Genomic DNA, 18,182 nt, shown 5'->3' on the forward strand with positions numbered 1-18,182 from the left:
GCTTTGCTTCACTCTCTTAAAAATTTTCCACTTAAAACTCCAAACCACAAATATTTCAGAAGATCAGAAACTGTCCCAGTTCCAGCACTCTAAATAGGAGAGTGGCATAGTGGAATGAGCAAGCACTTACATGTATGAATTCTGGATCTGCCACTTACTATGTGACCTTGGAAAAGTTACACTAAATGACTGACTCTGTAAAATGGGAAGTATACCTACTTCATAGGAATGACAGAAGGACTAGAACTAAAGAATATAAGAACACTTTACAGTATTGGCCATACAGTAAGAAGTGTTCAATAGATGGTAATTAGGTTACTCATAATTACTAATAGCTAAAAATTATATAGTGCTTACTATGGGCCAGCAACTAGTACAACGTAATCTAATACAAGTCTAAAAAGGACGTCTTATTAGCCCCATTTTACAGATAAGAATACTGACACTCCAAAGGATTAAGTAACTTTCCTAAGATCACACAGCTAATAAGTGGTAGAGTTAGGATTGAAACCCAGACAGTCTGCTTCCCAACTTCATGCTCTTAACCATATTCTACACTAATTCTCACTGCCTTATATTGCCGCTGGCATACAGGTCCTTAGTATAATAATTGAAGTTACTTTCTATCATTGGTCTTCTTCTGCCTCTACACTATTCATGTGCACAAGGCATTCCCATCAGTGGTTTTCATCTGGAAAAGTTATCAGAATCTCCAGAAAAACAACTGCAGGGTAGTATATACGATTTGAAAAAGAACCACCCTATGAAAGGTATGTTCCTTCACTTAGATTAGGAACTCCTGATTTACACAGTTTCAAGTTATTATCTCTCAATCTCAATTATCTTTATGAGAAAAAAATAATACACAGATACACCGAAACAAATAAAGATTTATGAATAAGAATTTCCAGCAGGTGGACAGGCGCAGTGGCTCACGCCTGTAATCCCACCACTTTGGGAGGCCGAGGCGGGTGGATCACGAGGTCAGCAGATGAGACCATCCTGGCTAACACGGTGAAACCCCGTCTCTACTAAAAATACAAAAAATTAGCCGGGCGTGGTGGCGGGCGCCTATAGTCCCAGCTACTTGGGAGGCTCAGGCAGAATGGCGTGAACCCAGGAGGCGGGGCTTGCAGTGAGCCGAGATTGCGCCACTGCAAAGAATTTCCAGCAGGTGCTGTGGCTCACATCTGTAATCCAAACACTTTGGGAGGCCAAGACAGGAGGAATGCTTGGGGCCAGCCTGGGCAACACAGTGAGACCCTGTCTCTACAGAAAATAAAAAAAATTGGCGAGGTGTGGTGGCACACACCTATAGTTCCAGCTACTTGGGAGACTGAGGCAGGAGTGTTGCCTGAGTCTAAGAGTTTGAGGTTACAATGAACTATGATCATACCACTGCACTCTAGCCTGGATGACAGAGCAAGACCCTGTCTCTGTCACTAAATTTAATTTTTATTGTCTCTAAAAAATAAAAATTAAAGTTAAAAAATAAAAAGTTCCAAAACAAAATTTTAGAAATTGCTAAGCAGGAAACTAAATCATCTTCTCCATCCTGAGAGAACTGGCAATGGGAAATTCAAGTTCCAAAAAATTGTTAAAAAGAAAATGTGGTTCAAATCCCCCAATCTAGGTGCAGTGAGGTAAAAAGGTTAATAAACACATTCTAATACTCACCTTCCTCCCATTTTGCCTCCATAGCCACCTCGGTCTCCTCCATAGCCCCCACCTCGGTCTCCTCCATAGCCGCCACCACTCCTGTCTCCTCCATAGCCTCCACTTCGGTCTCCACCGTAGCCACTGCCACCACCACGGTCTCCTCCATAGCCCCCCCGGCTTCTGTCTCCTCCATAGCCTCCTCGATCTCCTCCATAACCTCCTCGATCTCCTCCGTAACCTCCTCGATCTCCTCCATAGCCTCCTCGGTCTCCACCATAGCCTCCACCTCGGTCTCCTCCATAGCCACCTCGATCTCCTCCATAGCCACCTCCTCGGTCTCCTCCATAGCCGCCTCCTCTGTCCCCACCATAGCCGCCGCCTCTGTCCCCACCATAGCCACCCCCACCACTTCTGTCTCCACCATAGCCGCCCCCACTTCTATCTCCGCTGTAGCCACCACCGCTGCTTCTGTCTCCACCATAGCCACCCCCACTTCTGTCTCCACCATAGCCGCCTCGGTCTCCACCTCTGCCCCCACGACCTCTGTAGCCCCTCTCTCCACCGTAGCCTCTCCCCCGGAAATCTGCAAGGTAGAAATGCAAACAATGAGGCCAGCAGAAACAACGTAAAGCCCCCTTAATGCTAGTCAGAAGATAAGCACGATGCAGATGCTATTAAAAGGCTGACCCACCTCCTCCTGAGGGACGAGAGTCCTCTGGTCTAGGCTCATTGCACTGATTGCAGGAATTCCTTCGAGCAAAGTTCATATTTCCGCATGACCTAAGAAAGGAGGAAAATATAATGCTCCTATATAGTTTCTAATGGACTCAGAACCCCTTTCTGTATCCTCCACAGCCCCAATCCCAACCCCTACTCTCACCAAAGTAAACAAGACACTTACGGATTAGGGCAAACCCAATCCCCACTTTTGGGGTCTCCACCTCTCCCTTGAAAGCCTCCACGACCTCTATATCCTCCACGGCCTAGGGGGATGGGGCCAGGGGAGAAAAATCAGCAGCAGATATTAACAAAACAAAAGAAAAGCATCAGATAACAAGAGTAGGTACCCATCAATACTTAGGCAGAACTCTGCAAATTAACCCCTTATAGCAGGACTTTGTAATTCTTTGATTTGGGTCTTGTACTTAGTGAACAGAGGACCTTGAAAACAGACCCTAGGCACACAGCACAGTGCAAATAATGCACTAGAAAACTTCAAAGTCCATTTTCTGTAATACAGGTTGAGTATCCCTTCCCCCAAATACTTGGGACCAAAAGTGTCTCTGATTTTGGATTTTTCAGATTTTGAAATATTTGCCTTATACTTGCGAGCTGAGCAGCCCAAATCCAAAAACCCAAAACCTGAAATACTTCAATGACCATTTCCTTTGAGCATTATGTCGGTGCTCAAAGTTTTGGATTCCAGAGCATTTCCAATTTCAGATTTTCAAACTTACGATGCCTAACCTATACCCTACTTAGTTTGAGAATCTCCATGATGAAGATTAGGTGAGAAGACAAAAACTCCAAATGAAAGAATATGAATGCAAAGGCCACAGTAACATCCACCCACAAAACAGAAAAAGAAAAAAGACAAGAATATGAATCCAATAGAAATAAAGAAGCTGGGCTGGGTGCAGTGGCTCACACCTGTAATCCAAGCACTTTGGGAGGCCAAGGCAAGCAGATCACCTCAGGTCGGGAGTTCAAGACCAGCCTGACCAACACGGAGAAACCCCATCTCTACTAAAAATACAAAATTAGCTGGGCATGCTGGCGCATGCCTGTAATCCCAGCTACCTGGGATGCTGAGGCAGGCGAATCATTTGAACCCGGGAGGGAGAGGTTGTGGTGAGCCAAGAACGCGCCATTGTACTCCAGCCTGGGCAACAAGAGCGAAACTCTGTCTCAAAAATAAATAAATAAATAAATAATAATAAAAAAAAAAAAGCTGGCAGTAACTGTATCAGGCAGCTTAAAAACTGGTCAGATTAATTACCTAGGTATCATTAGGTATCATTAAAACAACTGCCTCGCCAAGCACGGTGGCTCATGCCTGCAATCCCAGCACTTTGGAAGGCCAAGGTGGCTGGATCATGAGGTCAGGAGTTTGAGAGCAGCCTGGCCAACATAGTGAAATCGTCTCTATTAAAAATACAAAAATTAGCATGGTGGCACACGCCTGTAGTCCCAGCTAGTTGGGAGGCTGAGGCAGGAGAATCGCTTGAACCCGGGAGGCGGAGGTTGTGGTGAGCCGAGATCACGCCACTCCACTCCAGCCTGAGCAACAGAGTGAGACACCATCTCAAAAGAAACACAAAAACCAAAAAAAAAAATTGCCTCCTGATTTCCAAGTGAACAGCAAATCACAATACAGCTTTCCAAACGGATTTCTACAACCATTTCCCACTACTTTCTTAGCTATTACAATCTCTCATTTACCTAATATATTCAGTACCTGAACTCATTTTAAGATAGAGGGAAAAAGACCTAGCGAGAGAAAAAGCAGTAGCAAGTTCACACAAATAGAAACAGAGTATGAACTCAAACTTAAACCCTTGGATAGTATCCAGGACTGTACGCAGCAAGGATCTTACCTCGCCGCCCACCTCCACTTCCACCTCCTCTCATGAATTCAGGTCTTCTAGTGGCAAAGGACACTTTAATGATGTTGCCATGGAATTCTTTTCCTAAGAAAAAAGAAATCAGCTTTGAAGCAATGCTACTCTATACCTCCACCTGTCAACAAAAATGAAAAAGTCTTGGAAATTTTTAGTTTCAGAGGAGTAACTGACATGTCCTCACAGAAATTCAAATGCAAAGAGTCAAGATAACAGTGCTAAAAGTGACATTATCTACTGAAAAGAGCATATCTGTCACTGGGAGACAGTCACTTCTAAGTTTAAAAAAAAAAACAAAAAACAAGGTGGAGTGGTGTGTGTCTGGAGCACCAGCTCCCAGCTACTCAGGAGGCTGAGGTGGGAGATTACTTGAGTCCAGGAGCACGAGACCAGCCTGGGGAAGGAGATGGTGTCAGGGGTGGAGAAAAAGGCCAGGTGCAGTGGCTTATATCTGTAATCTCAGCACTTTCGGAGGCTGAGATAGAAGCCTCGCTTGAGGCCAAGAGTTTGAGACAAGCCTGAGGAACGTAATGAGACCCTTTCTCTGAAAAAATTTTTTTAATTAGCTAGGCATGGTGGCATGTGCCTGTAGTCCTAGCTACTCAGAAGGCTGAAGCAGGAGGATTACTTGAGCCTGGGAATTCAAGGCTGCAGTGAGCTATCATCGTGCCACTGTGTACTAGCCTGGAAGACAGTGTGATACTCTCAAAAAAAAAAAAAAAAAAAAGCTGGGGGTGATGACTCAAGCTTGCAATCACAGCACTTTGGGAGGCCAAGGAAAGCTTGGGCTCAGGAGTTTGGGACCAGCCTGGGCAACATGGTGAAACCCTGTCTCTACAAAAAATACAAAAAAATTAACTGGGTGTGGTGGCACCTGTGGTCCTAGCTACTTGGGAGGCTGAGGTAGGAGGATCACCTAAGCCCAGGAAGTCAAAAAAAAAGAGTCAGGTGCACATGTCTACCTGTTCCCATGGGGGAAAAAAAACTAAAACCTGTATCTAATATTTTTACATGGGAAAAAAAGCCAGCTGTAGAATATGTGAAGTATGGTACCATTTGTTTATTTAAGGGAATGAATACTTGTGCAAGTGCAGTAACATGTACGTATTTATCTACACATATGCTTATATGCATTGCCTACTGTGCTTACTAGGGGACACAAGATCACTGGTATTCAAAGGTGAAAAAGAAACTCACATTTTACCATATGCCCTTGGTACCATTTGAAATTTTTTTTATCATTTCCAAAGTAATATAATAATTGGTAACTTTTTAAAAAATAGTAGTAAATAAGAATTGGCAAGATTTGAACTATGGAGTTAGGTTTAAAAGGCTCATATGCCCTATGGGCAAAAGTCACTATAATTTCTGAATATACCATATGCAAAAGACATAGCTTCATGATTCATTTCTCTCATTCTTATGAAAGCAGCAAAGTAAGAAAGAATGGACTTAGCCTTCAAGAGCAAGGTGATGAAGTCTGACAAATTAGTCTAAAAAAGTAAAGAACACAGAGATGGGGACAGATAGGGTACTACAATTTCATTTTTTTTTTGACGGAGTCTTGCTGTGCGTCACCCAGGCTGGAGTACAGTGGCGTGATCTCGGCTCACTGCAACCTCCAACTCCCGGGTTCAAGCAAGTCTCCTGCCTCAGCCTCCTGAGTAGCTGGGATTACAGGCGCTGACCACCGCGCCTGGCTGATTTTTGTATTTTTAGTAGAGATGGGATTTCACCATGTTGGCCAGGCTGATCTTGAACTCCTGACCTTGTGATCCACCTGCCTCAGCCTCCCAAAGTGCTGGGATTACAGGCATGAGCCACCACGCCTGGCCTACAATCTCATCTTTAAAGAAGTAAAAGAGCTGGCCCAGTGCGGTGGCTCACGCCTGTAATCCCAGCACTTTGGGAGGCTGAGGAGGGTGGATCACGAGGTCAGGAGATGGAGACCATCCTGGCTAACACAGTGAAACCCCTGTCTCTGCTAAAAATACAAAAAATTAGCCAGGCGTGGTGGCATGTACCTGTAGTCCCAGCTACTCGGGAGGCTGAGGCAGGAGAATGGCGTGAACCCAGGAGGCGGAGGTTCAAGTGAGCTGAGATTGCGCCACTGCACTCCAGCCTGAGCAACAGAGCAAGACTCAGTCTCAAAAAAAAAAAAAGTAAAATAACGCAATTATGTTTTTGGAAGATGGAGGAACAATAATCTTGAAACTGAAAGGAACTGCAAGTGTCTGTCAATCCAGCATAGTTAAGTACTTTGGAAAGAGTAGATCCAGCACGGCTGAGTTTGAATACTGACTCTGCCACTTACTCTATGATCCTGGAAATTACTTAGTTTCTCTATGCATCAGTTTCACTCTCTGTAAAATGGGAGTAACAGGGCGTATGTCTCATAAGATTATTATGAAGATTAAATTGAGTTAATGCGTGTAAGGCTCTTAAAGTTGGGCTTAGCTCATAAACCTCAGTAAACATGCAGTAAGTGTTAGTTACTATTAAATTAGGGTGCAACAAAAATGATGAATTTGTAACATGGGGAAATGACTACCTTTAAATGTTAAATGAAAAATACTATAAGACAAAACTCTATTTGGAGTATTACAAGATACATCTTAAAACACCAGAAGGAAAATTATTAAGAAATATTATCAGTGGCTACCTTTGAGTAGAGGGCTATAGATGTTTTACTCATTTCTTCTACTTTCTGTTAAAAAAAGTATTTTGGCTGGGTGCGGTGGCTCACGCCTGTAATCCCAGCACTTTGGGAGGCCGAGGTGGGCGGATCACAAGGTCAGGAGATCGAGACCATCCTGGCTAACATGGTGAAACCCTGTCTGTACTAAAAATACAAAAAAATTAGCAGGGCGTGGTGGCGGGCGCCTGTAGTCCCAGCTACTGGGGAGGCTGAGGCAGGAGAATGGTGTGAACCCGGGAGGCGGAGCCTGCAGTGAGCCAAGATCGCGCCACTGCACTCCAGCCCGGGAGACAAAGCAAGACTCTGTCTCCAAAAAAAAAAAAAAGGTCTATTTCTTCTAAGTATGTATTAACTTTATATTTGAAGGGAAATTAGCCTAAATTTTACTTTATTTATTTATAGGGTTTTTTTTTTGGAGACAGGTTCTCGCTCTGTTGCCCAGGCTGGAACACAGTAACTCAATCACAGCTCACTGCAGCCTTGACTTCCTGGGCCCAAGTGATCCTCCCACCTCAGACTCCTAAGTAACTGGGACCACAGGTGCACACCACCATGTACAGGTTATTAAAAAAAACAAAAAAAAATTTTTTTTTGTTTTAGTAGAGGCAAGCTCTCACTATGTTGCCCAGGCTGGTCTCCAACTCCTGAGCTGAACTGATCCTCCTGCCTCAGCCTCCCAAAGCACTGGGATTATAGGCATAAGCAACGCCACCTGGCCTAAATTTCAAACTATAAAGTCAGGGGATGAGAAATCACTTAATGGGTAAAATGTACATTATTCAAGTGATAGATACAGGAAAACCCCAGACTTTACCACTATGCAATATATCCATGTAACAAAATGCCATCTCTGTACCTTTTAAATTTATTTTTTTAAAAAGAAAAAATAACCTACTGTCAACCAGGCCAACTCTCTACATCTGTATCAGGGTAGCCTCATGCACAAGGCATGATATAAGGAAATATGCTAGACCAACAACGATAGAGCTCATCTCATTTCTAAAGGTACATAAAAATTCTGGCCTGTATTCTTAATATCTGCAAAAGTAAACGTGAATATAATCACTGTCACCCAGAGCATATTCTCACTTTCAGACTAGAAAACATTTATCCAACTTCATGCTGAAAACTATACGAATGAGGCATACCATCAAACCAGTCAATGGCTGCCTTAGCTGAAGGAGGGTCATCAAATGACACTGTTGCCTCCCCCTTTGGCTTTCCTGTGTCCTTGTCTGTATAAAGATTTATCATTGGTTTTCCGGTCTTCTTATTTGTCTGAGGAAAAACAGAAACACTTGGTGTTAGCATTTTTAAAATAAGTAATCATGTATCATTTAGATAATCAAAGATTTATTTTTTTACAAGGAATTCACACATTCATACTATAAAATACTATGCACCTAATAAGTTACCTCTAGGTTTAGACAAGCATAACTCTCTAAGCTACACTAAGTGAAAACCAAGCTATAAAAATGATATAGTATACTGTTTTATCTATGTATAATTTTTTTTTTAATTGAGACAGGGTTTCACTCTGTCACCCAGGTTGGAATGCAGTGGCACGATCATACTCAATGTAGCCTCAAATTCCTGGACTTCAGTGATCCTCCCACCTCAGCCTCCCGAGTAGCTGGGACTACAAGCAAGTGCCACCACGCCCGGCTTTTTTGTTGTTGTAGAGATGGGGTCTAGCTATATTGCTCAGGCTGGTCTCAAACCCTTGGCCTCAAGCGATCCTCCTGCCTCAGCCTCCCAAAGTGCTGTGATTGAGTGCTGATTACAGGAATCAGCCACCACACCCAGTTTATAATTTCTTTAAATCCACAGAAATTAAATGTAGATAATGCTTCATGTGAATATGTAACTTTTTTTTGAGCTGGAGTCTCGCTCTGTTGCCCAGGCTGGAGTGCAGTGGCACAATCTCGGCTCACTGCAACCTTCGCCTCCCAGGTTCACATCACTCTCCTGCCTCAGCCGCCCAAATAGCTGGGACTACAGGCGCATGCCACCACGCCCGGCTAATTTCTTGTATTTTCAGTAGAGACAGGGTTTCATCATATTAGCCAGGATGGTCTTGATCTCCTGACCTCGTGATCCACCCGCCTCGGCCTCCCAAAGTGCTGGGATTACAGGTGTGAGCCACCACGCCCGGCCGTAAATATGTAACTTCTAAAACATTACACTGGGATTTGGCTGGGATAAGACAAGGGAGAATTTTACTTTTTCAAAACTCTGTGAATTTAGGCCAGGCATGGTGGATCACGCCTGTAATCCCAGCACTTGGTGGGAGGCTGAGGTGGGAGGATCACTTGAGCCCAGGAGCTCAAGACCAGCCTGGGCAATAATAGGGAGACTCCATCTCTAAAAAAAAAAATTTTTAACTAGCTGGGTGTGAGGACATGCATTAGTGGTTCCAACTACTCAGGAGGCTGAGTTGGGAGGATCACTTGAGCCCAGGAGATTGAGGCTGCAGTCACCCATGATTATGCCACTGTACTCCAGCCTGGATGCAATGAAGCAAGACCCTGTCTCAAGACAACAACGACAAAAACAAAATTACATATTTTGTGTGTAATTAATTCCTTAACAAATTATAACTCCCAAAGAAAGGAAAAAGTGAGTAGGCCGGGCACGGTGGTTCATTCCTACTGTAATCCTGGGACTCTGGGAGGCCGAGGTGGGCGGATCACTTGAGGTCAAGAGATCAAGACCATCCTGGCCAACACAGTGAAACCCCATCTCCACTAAAAATACAAAAATTAGCTGGGCGTGGTAGCACCTGTAGTCCTAGCTACTCAAGAGGCTGAGGCAGGAGAATCACTTGAACCCGGAAGGCAGAGGTTGCAGTGAGCCGAGATCGCGCCACTGCACGCCAGCCTGGTGAAACAGTGAGATTCTGTCTCAAAAAAAAAAAAGAGAGTAATTCCACAGACACCAAAACAAGGGCAGATGTAAACTGATTTCAAGAAACTGCTACTATCTAAACATTACTAAGGCTGCTTTCTAGTTGAAGAGATGAAAAACATATGCATAAAGTTAATAGTGCAACAGACGCTTTAGTGGACAATGAGCAATTACAAGATAACGTATTATCTCTAGCATAAACATTAAATAACCCCTCCCAAGAGCTATAACAACTTGAATTTGCATATATTTCAGTCTATAAAATGTTCTCAGCAACTCCTTTATTTCTCACAGTTATAAGAACTAAGCAGAGACTAATTTTAGATTCCTAAGATGGAAGCTAAAGCACAGGTAGACTGTGGAAAGGTAAACGCAAGCAAGGAATAAAATCTTCATATATTCAACAAATTTAGCAAAGGTCTACAGACATAAACGAGCACGTGCATCACAAAATTTTAAGAGGCAAGGCGTACTGAAGTATGTAGGCTTACTACATAGTCTATGTATTGTAATCAGAACATTAATTATGAGATTTTCAACATATAATATTTTTACTCACCTTGATAATTCCTATTTGTTTAAAGAACTCCCCAACTTGATCTGTGGACACACCCTCCCCAAGTCCTTGCACAAAGATTGTGTTGTTATCTGAATTATCAGATTCTGAATCTAAGAGAAAAAAAGTGATGGTTAATTTTACATATTCCTTGGTTATGACATTCTGTTCAGTAATCAAAGACAATAATTTATTGTCCAATATTCAATTGTTTCTATGACCAAAAGGAAAGGACCAATATAAGAACAACCTTATATAAACATGCAAAGTATTCACAATAATTATTTGGTTGATCAATCCTTACAACTAAATTTCAGGTAAAGTGGATCAAGTCCACACTATGTGAAATACCTATATACCAATTAAGGATGATCTTACAAACCTCACTCTTCAGATTCAGACATAGGGCTAAACGTCATGAAGAGATGGAGTTAGTTTAGCATTTCTTTCTCTGGAGAACTCTAATTCTTTACGGTTAAACATTTTTAAGATTCTCTAGTAGAAAATTCTCCAAATCTGATACTTTGAACTTCCAAGCAAGCCACAAAGCAGAACTGCTGGTTTCCCATTCATTGCAATAAGCTTTGTATATACCAGAGTGCAGAGGCACCTTGTACATGTTACCTGACATGCACACTTTTGGATTAGTACAACAAAGAAAGAAAGATGTATAAAAATTCAGTCCATGAAGGGATAATTCAGAAATTGCCATCCACATAGAATACTTTGGCATCTTAATAAAAACAAAAGTTCTGATTTCAAATTTTTAGCTCAAATAGATTTTTAACCTCTAAATTATAACTTTCAACAGGCAAATCTGTAGCCTTGAATTTCATTTAAATAAAAAGCCACAGAAAATTAGTGACCTCTACCCAAAATAAGACAATTCTCTCACGTATGAATTCAGGTTTCTTGAATTCACTAAGTCAGCACACTTAAGCAGACTACCAATCCAACGTAGGATTTTCTTTCTTAAATAGTTTTTCTACTTCTAATTCCACAGTAATATAAATTCTTTCATTAATCTCATTTGCAATAATTTTAAATAATTAATGCTAACTAGCAGTAAAAATTCAAGTATTTCTTCACGGGAGAAAGAATATGGGAAAGCACAAACAGCAATTTTCCCCAGCAAACTGTCCCATCAATACTCCTGAATTTTTCTGACACTTCTTTAGAAATAAAGCTCCCCAGCCAGGCGTGGTGGCTCACACCTGTATTCCCAGCACTGTGGGAGGCTGAGACAGGTGGATCTCGAGGTCAGGAGTTCAAGACCAGCCTGGCCAGCATGGTGAAACCCTGCCTCTACTAAAAATACAAAAAGTAGCAGGGCATGGTGGCGCGCACCTGTAGTCCCACCTACTTGGGAGGCAGACGCAGGAGAACTGCTTGAACCCGGCAGGTGGGGGTTGCAGTGAGCCAAGACTGTGCCACTGCACTCCAGCCTGGGCAACAAGAGCGAAACTCCATCTCAAAAAAAAAAAGAAATAAAGCTCCCCAGTTCTGGCAGCACTATCAAATTAAATCTTCCTCCTGTACTAAGCCCCTCCAAACACACACTTTTCCCATCAAAAAAAAAACTAACATTTTCTTAATGGCAAAGTGACAAACCACCATAAACCTTACCAGCATCTGTTCTGGGTCCATAATCCCTGTGACCTAAGGGAAAAGAAAAGAAAAAAGAGCTATTTAAGGCAATTTATTTAAAATCATTAACAAAAAAAATAGTAATAAACCAAGGCATGAAAAGTCAATACTTCCAAAATCCTTGAAAGTCAACCATCACAGATTTACAAAGTAAATATATAAATTATGTTTTATTTAAAGTTTAGGAAATCAAGATGAATGTCAACATTTCCTTTAACTTGTCCTAGACAGCACCTGCCACTTTAGCATTATGCTAGTATCACTTTTGTTAAGCTCTGGTAGTAAAGGCTGATTGGACAACCCTAATAATTTAAAAACACCATGTCAGCTACCTTTATAAGAACAAATTGTCAAAATCCAGTGAAGGTGTCATTCATTGGTCACCACAGACTCTTTCATGCAAATTCACTGTGTAGAAAACCCATTGGACTGTTTTGAGATCAACTTTGGCTTTTTAATGCTTACTTTGATATATATATGTGTATATATATATATAAAATTTTTTTTAAAGCACACAACACACACCAGCCTCAACAGAGTAAGAAAGGACTTTTGACTACATCTGCGGGATATTGGTGGCTTTTAGATTTATATAGCATTTCCACTGAAACATTTTGGGATACTCAGCACTTACCACCAAAATTTTTGAAGCCACCGCGGTCACCACCACTGCAGAGGAAAAATTGAAGAAATGATTTCTTCCTTAAGTCTCTAATGTGCTGAGCCCTGGGCTCAATCTACACTTAACTGTCACAAGTAGAGTGCTTAGGAAAACAGTAGCACCTCTAAGTTTTCAGTAAATTCCATTTCATAGCGTTCTAAATGTTGTTTCCATCTAAGTGTTTTCCCAAGGATCTATTTCCACAAGATGTCTTTTCAAGCTTATTACATATCTAATATACTTTTATTTCTAAATCTTCCCAACCCCAAGCCAAAGGGATACTATTAAACCATAACATAAAGCTGGAGGCACAGCATGAAAAATACTAAACTAGAGCAAGTATTTTTTCCAAAAGGTTATTTTCTAAATATGAGAAAAAAAAAAAGACTAGAAGAATACAAAGCAAGGTTAAGATTTTGATGGTAGAACGGGAGAGGATAAAAACTTGAGTATTAGGATCTGCTATGATACCAAATAGTGGATTTTATGAGATGAATTTTAAAAGTGAAATACAAATATACACAAAAGTTGAGACTGAATAAAAGCAGTCTTAAAATTTCAAATCATTCAAAACCCTTATAAAAGACTAAAAAGAGCATCACTTAAAAACCGCCCTCCTACTTCATACCCACTACACTACATCTCTTCACATCAGAGCTACGGAGGTTCATGCTGCCACATGCTCTGTACACTATCAGTAGTGCACATTACAGACAGCAGGCAACATATTCCAAACAGGACAACTTTTTTTTTTTTTTTTTTTGAGACAAGAGTCTCGCTCTGTCACCCAGGCTGAAGTGCAGTGGTGGGATCTTGGCTCACTGCAACCTCCACCTCCCAGGTTCAAGTGATTTTCCTGCCTTAGCCTCCCTAGTAGCTGGGATTACAGGTGCGTGTCACCACACCCAGGTAACTTCTGTGTTTTTAGTAGAGATGAGATTTCACCATGTTGGCTAAGTTGATCTCCAGCTCCTGGCCTCAAATAATCCGCCCACCTCAGCCTCCCAAAGTGCCAGGATTACAGGCACGAGCCACCGCGCCAGGACATAGACTTTTATCTGGCAAATTAGAATCACAAGGACAGTGGTCCTTGTGAACATGGCTTTACGTAAGAAATCTAAGGTCTCTCTTATCAAGAAACTCTTTAAATACCCATCCAATAAAAGCTTGTTTCTCTTAACTGAATTCTGTAATCCTTTAAGATTCATATGCTAACATGGCAATAAAAACACTCAAAAGTTTTCTGATACCAGATGTTCTACTACTAATGATCTTATTCTACTATAACCCAAGAATCTAATCTAAAATACTGAAATCTGTCACTGCTTAGAAATCTCTGCTTTATGGATACCTATCTTATGGGGGGTGGGGGGAGGAACCCTAAACGCTAGTGATTACCCTACCCTATAAATGGCTTTTCTGAGCCACACTGAGATAAAACACTCTGAAAAAAAATTCTCCCTTCTTAATACATCCATTCTATTTCACTATGAGGTAAAAATATTTCCACTTACAACTGCCTTAGGTACAGACACATGCATTTTAATTTGTTGTTACTTTTTATATGATTTCCAGGATGCCTTTTTAAGCAGGAGACTAAGGCTATTTCAAGGCAATATAGACAATATGAAACTCAGGCCCTTCCTATACAGTTTGCCACTGAATTTCTAAGACTCCTACTTCAGAACAGGCAGTACTAAAGCCCTCCCTTTACTTCTAAATGACATGTATATCACTGCTTAACTCTTTAAGAAAGGGAAGCCAACAGAGTTGAGATTAAACTGCTGAAAATATTATTAATAGAAACCAAGGTATCTCAGAGGTTTTTTTTTGTTTTTTTGTTTTTTCCCAGACGGAGTCTTGCTCTATTGCCCAGGCTGAAGTGCAGTGGCGCAATCTTGGCTCACCGCAAGCTCCGCCTCCCGGGTTCATGCCATTCTCCTGCCTCAGCCTCCCGAGTAGCTGGGACTGCAGGCGCCACCACGCCCGGCTAATTTTTTGTATTTTTAGTAGAGACGGGGTTTCACTGTGTTGGCCAGGATGGTCTCGATCTCCTGACCTCGTGATCTGCCCGCCTCAGCCTCCCAAAGTGCTGGGATTACAGGCGTGAGCCACCACGCCCGGCCTCTCAGAGGTTTTTTAACTCCAAAAAGTGATAGAAAAGAACTTAAGCCCACGTTCTTATGCCAGTAGGTTAAAGTTCCAAGGATAAAGATGACTTTTAAAATGTGAAATTGGAAGTCACTGGGTTCACGAATAAGTGCTAGAAGAAATGCCTCTTACTTTGTTGCCATCTTAAGGGAATACCAAACCTGGCCACAATGGATGGAAAACATGCAATTTCATACATAGCTAGTTCCTATAATTTCCGTTCTGGCCAGTAATATAACTTTGAACAACAGAAAAAGGACATACCCCTGGCAAAAATAAAGGGATATAAAACAAATGACATTTAAATAGGTTTATGATTTCCTATTCCTCCATATAATACATTTGAACATCATCTTTTTTTTTTTTTTTTTTTTGCGACAGAGTCTCGCTCTGTCGCCCAGGCTGGAGTGCAGTAGCGCGATCTCGGCTCACTGCAAGCTCCGCCTCCTGGGTTCCCGCCATTCTCCTGCCTCAGCCTCCCGAGTAGCTGGGACTATAGGCGCCTGCCACCACGCCCGGCTAATTTTTGTTTTTGTATTTTTAGTAGAGACGGGGTTTCACCGTGTTAGCCAGGATGGTCTCGATCTCCTGACCTCATGATCCGCCCGTCTCGGCCTCCCAAAGCACTGGGATTACAGGCATGAGTCACTGCGCCCGGCCTTGAACGTCATCTTTACTGTGCATTTCCTTTGAAAATAAAGCAGCTGAAGATTTCAACACATGGCCATAAATTTGGAAATACCATAGTACATTGGAAAAAGAACTAGTCTTCAAACCAAGAGACTCAGGGTATAGTCTTAATTATAACTAATCAATCTTGAAAATCTGGACATGTCAGTGGTTCTCCATAAGCTTCAATCTCCTTAACAAAATAAGGGTCTGTCCCCTTACTAATCAAAACGTGATGGAATATAAGCGTAAGCATAGCCTGGAAGGTTCTGAGAAAAGCAGGATCTCAGGCCCCACCCTACACCTACTGAATAAGAACCTGCATTTAATAAGATCCCCCAAGTAATTCATATGCACATTTAAGTCTAAAATGTCTAGACATTTGGTTTAGGCATTGATCTAGATGATCTGTAATTTTATGCAAAGCCTTCTTTCAAGTTCAAACGTTTCAATCATTTTCTCTCTCCTTATTAGAAAATTATCCTTTTTAAGGAATTTATTAAATACAGAAAATAACCTTCAAGTAGTACTATTAGATATTAACAGAAGATGTGCCTGAGGTTAACAATCTTTCTTTCAAATCTGCATTAATGTTACAAGTCCCTTTTCTACATGCTAAGGCAAATCAAGACACAAAGGTACTTGAACATCTATGAGTCAAGATGTTGACACAACAAATTTCCTTTAATTCCCAGAAAAAACAGAAAACATTTACACATAAAGAATTCCTGAAGTAGCAGAGATATTTAACAGAGACATAATATAAGCATACTCAACTTTATTGGCAGAGTACCCCCTGCATAAGAAAACTAGCTGTTTTTTTTTTGTTTGTTTTTTGAGATGGTGTCTTGCTATTTTGCCTAGTCTGGTCACGAACTCCTGAGCATCAGTGATCCTCCCACCTCAGCCTCCTAAGTAGCTGGGACTACAGGTACGCATCACAGCCCCCAGCTAGTTGCATACTCTTTTTTTTTTTTCTGAGACAAGAGTTTCGCTCTTGTTGCCCAAGCTGGAGTGCAATGGTGGAATCTCGGCTCACTGCAACCTCCAACTCCCGGGTTCAAGAGATTCTCTCACCTCAGCCTCCCGAGTAGCTGGGATTACAGGCACCTGCCACCATGCCCAGCTAATTTTTGTATTTTCAGTAGAGACGGGGTTTCACCATGTTGGCCAGGCTGGTCTTGAAGCCCTGACCTCAGGTGATCCACCTGCCTCAGCCTCCCAAAGTGCTGGGATTACAGGCATGAGCCAATGTGCCCAGCCAGTTGCATATTCTTGACCCAAACACAGACAGTTCCCCCAAGTTCAAAACCACAACGAGCAGCCCACACGAAGGCATACTCTGAGGGTTCTTTCACTGTTACAGCAGTACATATTTCAAAGAGACAACAGATTCCATTTCAGATGCTTCTCAAGAAAGAAAAAGTTCTTTGACAGAATCTCTACTCCAGGTCTCTCTCTCTTTTTTTCCTTTTTTTTTTTTTTTGAGATGGAGTCTCGCTCTGTCTCCCAGGCCAGAGTACAGTGGCACGATCTCGGCTCACTGCAACCTCCGCCTCCTGGGTTCACGCCATTCTCCTGCCTCAGGCTCCCGAGTAGCTGGGACTACAAGTGCCCGCCACCACACCCGGCTAATTTTTTGTATTTTTAGTAGAGATGGAGTTTCACCATGTTAGCCAGGATGGTCTCGATCTCCCGACCTCGTGATCCACCCGTCTCGGCCTCCCAAAGTGCTGGGATTACAGGCGTGACTACCACGCCCAGCCTCCAAATCTTTTAATTAAAAAAAATAAATAAATAAAATAAAAACCTAACTATATCTATTTATGGACTAAAACTGCCAAGAAGTAAAAGGACAATGCAGGAATCTCTATTCTTAGAAAATTTCACTAACTAGAGAGAAAGGACTTAGCTAAAAACGGAGAAAGGTTAGCTTAAAAACCCATGCTGTGCTTGAGTTTTCAGACTACTAAATCCAGAATACAATTTTCTGAGTGTGAGGAAAAGACCAACATTAATTCCACATTTAAGTGACTCAATGGATTTAAGTACTATTCCCAATAACAGCTGTATTTACATTTTATTTCCTCCTATGTCTTACATGCATGGTAAAAAGGCTTCCTGGATTCAGCATTTATCAACATCTCAGGAGGCCAAGAATCTATCATTCTAGAGCTGCACTGTCCAATACAGTATCCACTACCTACATGTGGCCTGTTGAGCACTGGAAATGTAGCTTCTAAATTAAGATGTGCTCTAAATGCAAAATACAAAATGGATTTCTAAATTTTAATATGAAAAAAAGAATGTACAGTACTTTTTTTTTTTTTTTTTAAACATTTGAAGAGGTATGGGGCAGACGGGGAAATGGAATTTGACAGACTCACTATTGCCCAGACTGGAGTGCAGTGGCTATTCATAGGCACAATCATAGCTCACTGCAGCCTTGAACTCCTGGGCTCAAGCAATCCTCCTGCCTCAGCTTCCCAAGTAGCTGGGACTACAGGCGTGTGCCACAGTGCCCAGCTAATTTTTTCATTTTTAAAAGATGACATCTTACTATATTGCCCATCTAGTCACAAACAAACTCCTAGCCTCAAGCAATCCTCTTGC

At 41.8% G+C, this 18,182-nt stretch overlaps 1 protein-coding gene across 3 annotated transcripts in view; it reads right to left on the reverse strand.

Annotated features, from left to right (window-relative positions):
• TAF15 (TATA-box binding protein associated factor 15) overlaps positions 1–18,182 on the reverse strand; it is a 37,761-nt gene that overhangs the window by 539 nt on the left and 19,040 nt on the right. For all 3 annotated transcript variants that reach the window (XM_004041900.5, XM_019027885.4, XM_055388437.2), the window contains exons 8-15: positions 12,723–12,757; positions 12,068–12,100; positions 10,445–10,554; positions 8,127–8,256; positions 4,257–4,349; positions 2,561–2,642; positions 2,351–2,439; positions 1,678–2,242 (exon numbers count right to left, since the gene is read on the reverse strand). In XM_004041900.5, coding sequence (XP_004041948.1) covers positions 1,678–2,242; positions 2,351–2,439; positions 2,561–2,642; positions 4,257–4,349; positions 8,127–8,256; positions 10,445–10,554; positions 12,068–12,100; positions 12,723–12,757 — 1,137 coding nt within the window. The remainder of the gene's footprint in view (positions 1–1,677; positions 2,243–2,350; positions 2,440–2,560; positions 2,643–4,256; positions 4,350–8,126; positions 8,257–10,444; positions 10,555–12,067; positions 12,101–12,722; positions 12,758–18,182) is intronic.

This window comes from Gorilla gorilla, chromosome 4 (assembly GCF_029281585.2).
Source record: "Gorilla gorilla gorilla isolate KB3781 chromosome 4, NHGRI_mGorGor1-v2.1_pri, whole genome shotgun sequence".
NCBI classification, from domain to species: Eukaryota; Metazoa; Chordata; class Mammalia; order Primates; family Hominidae; genus Gorilla; species Gorilla gorilla.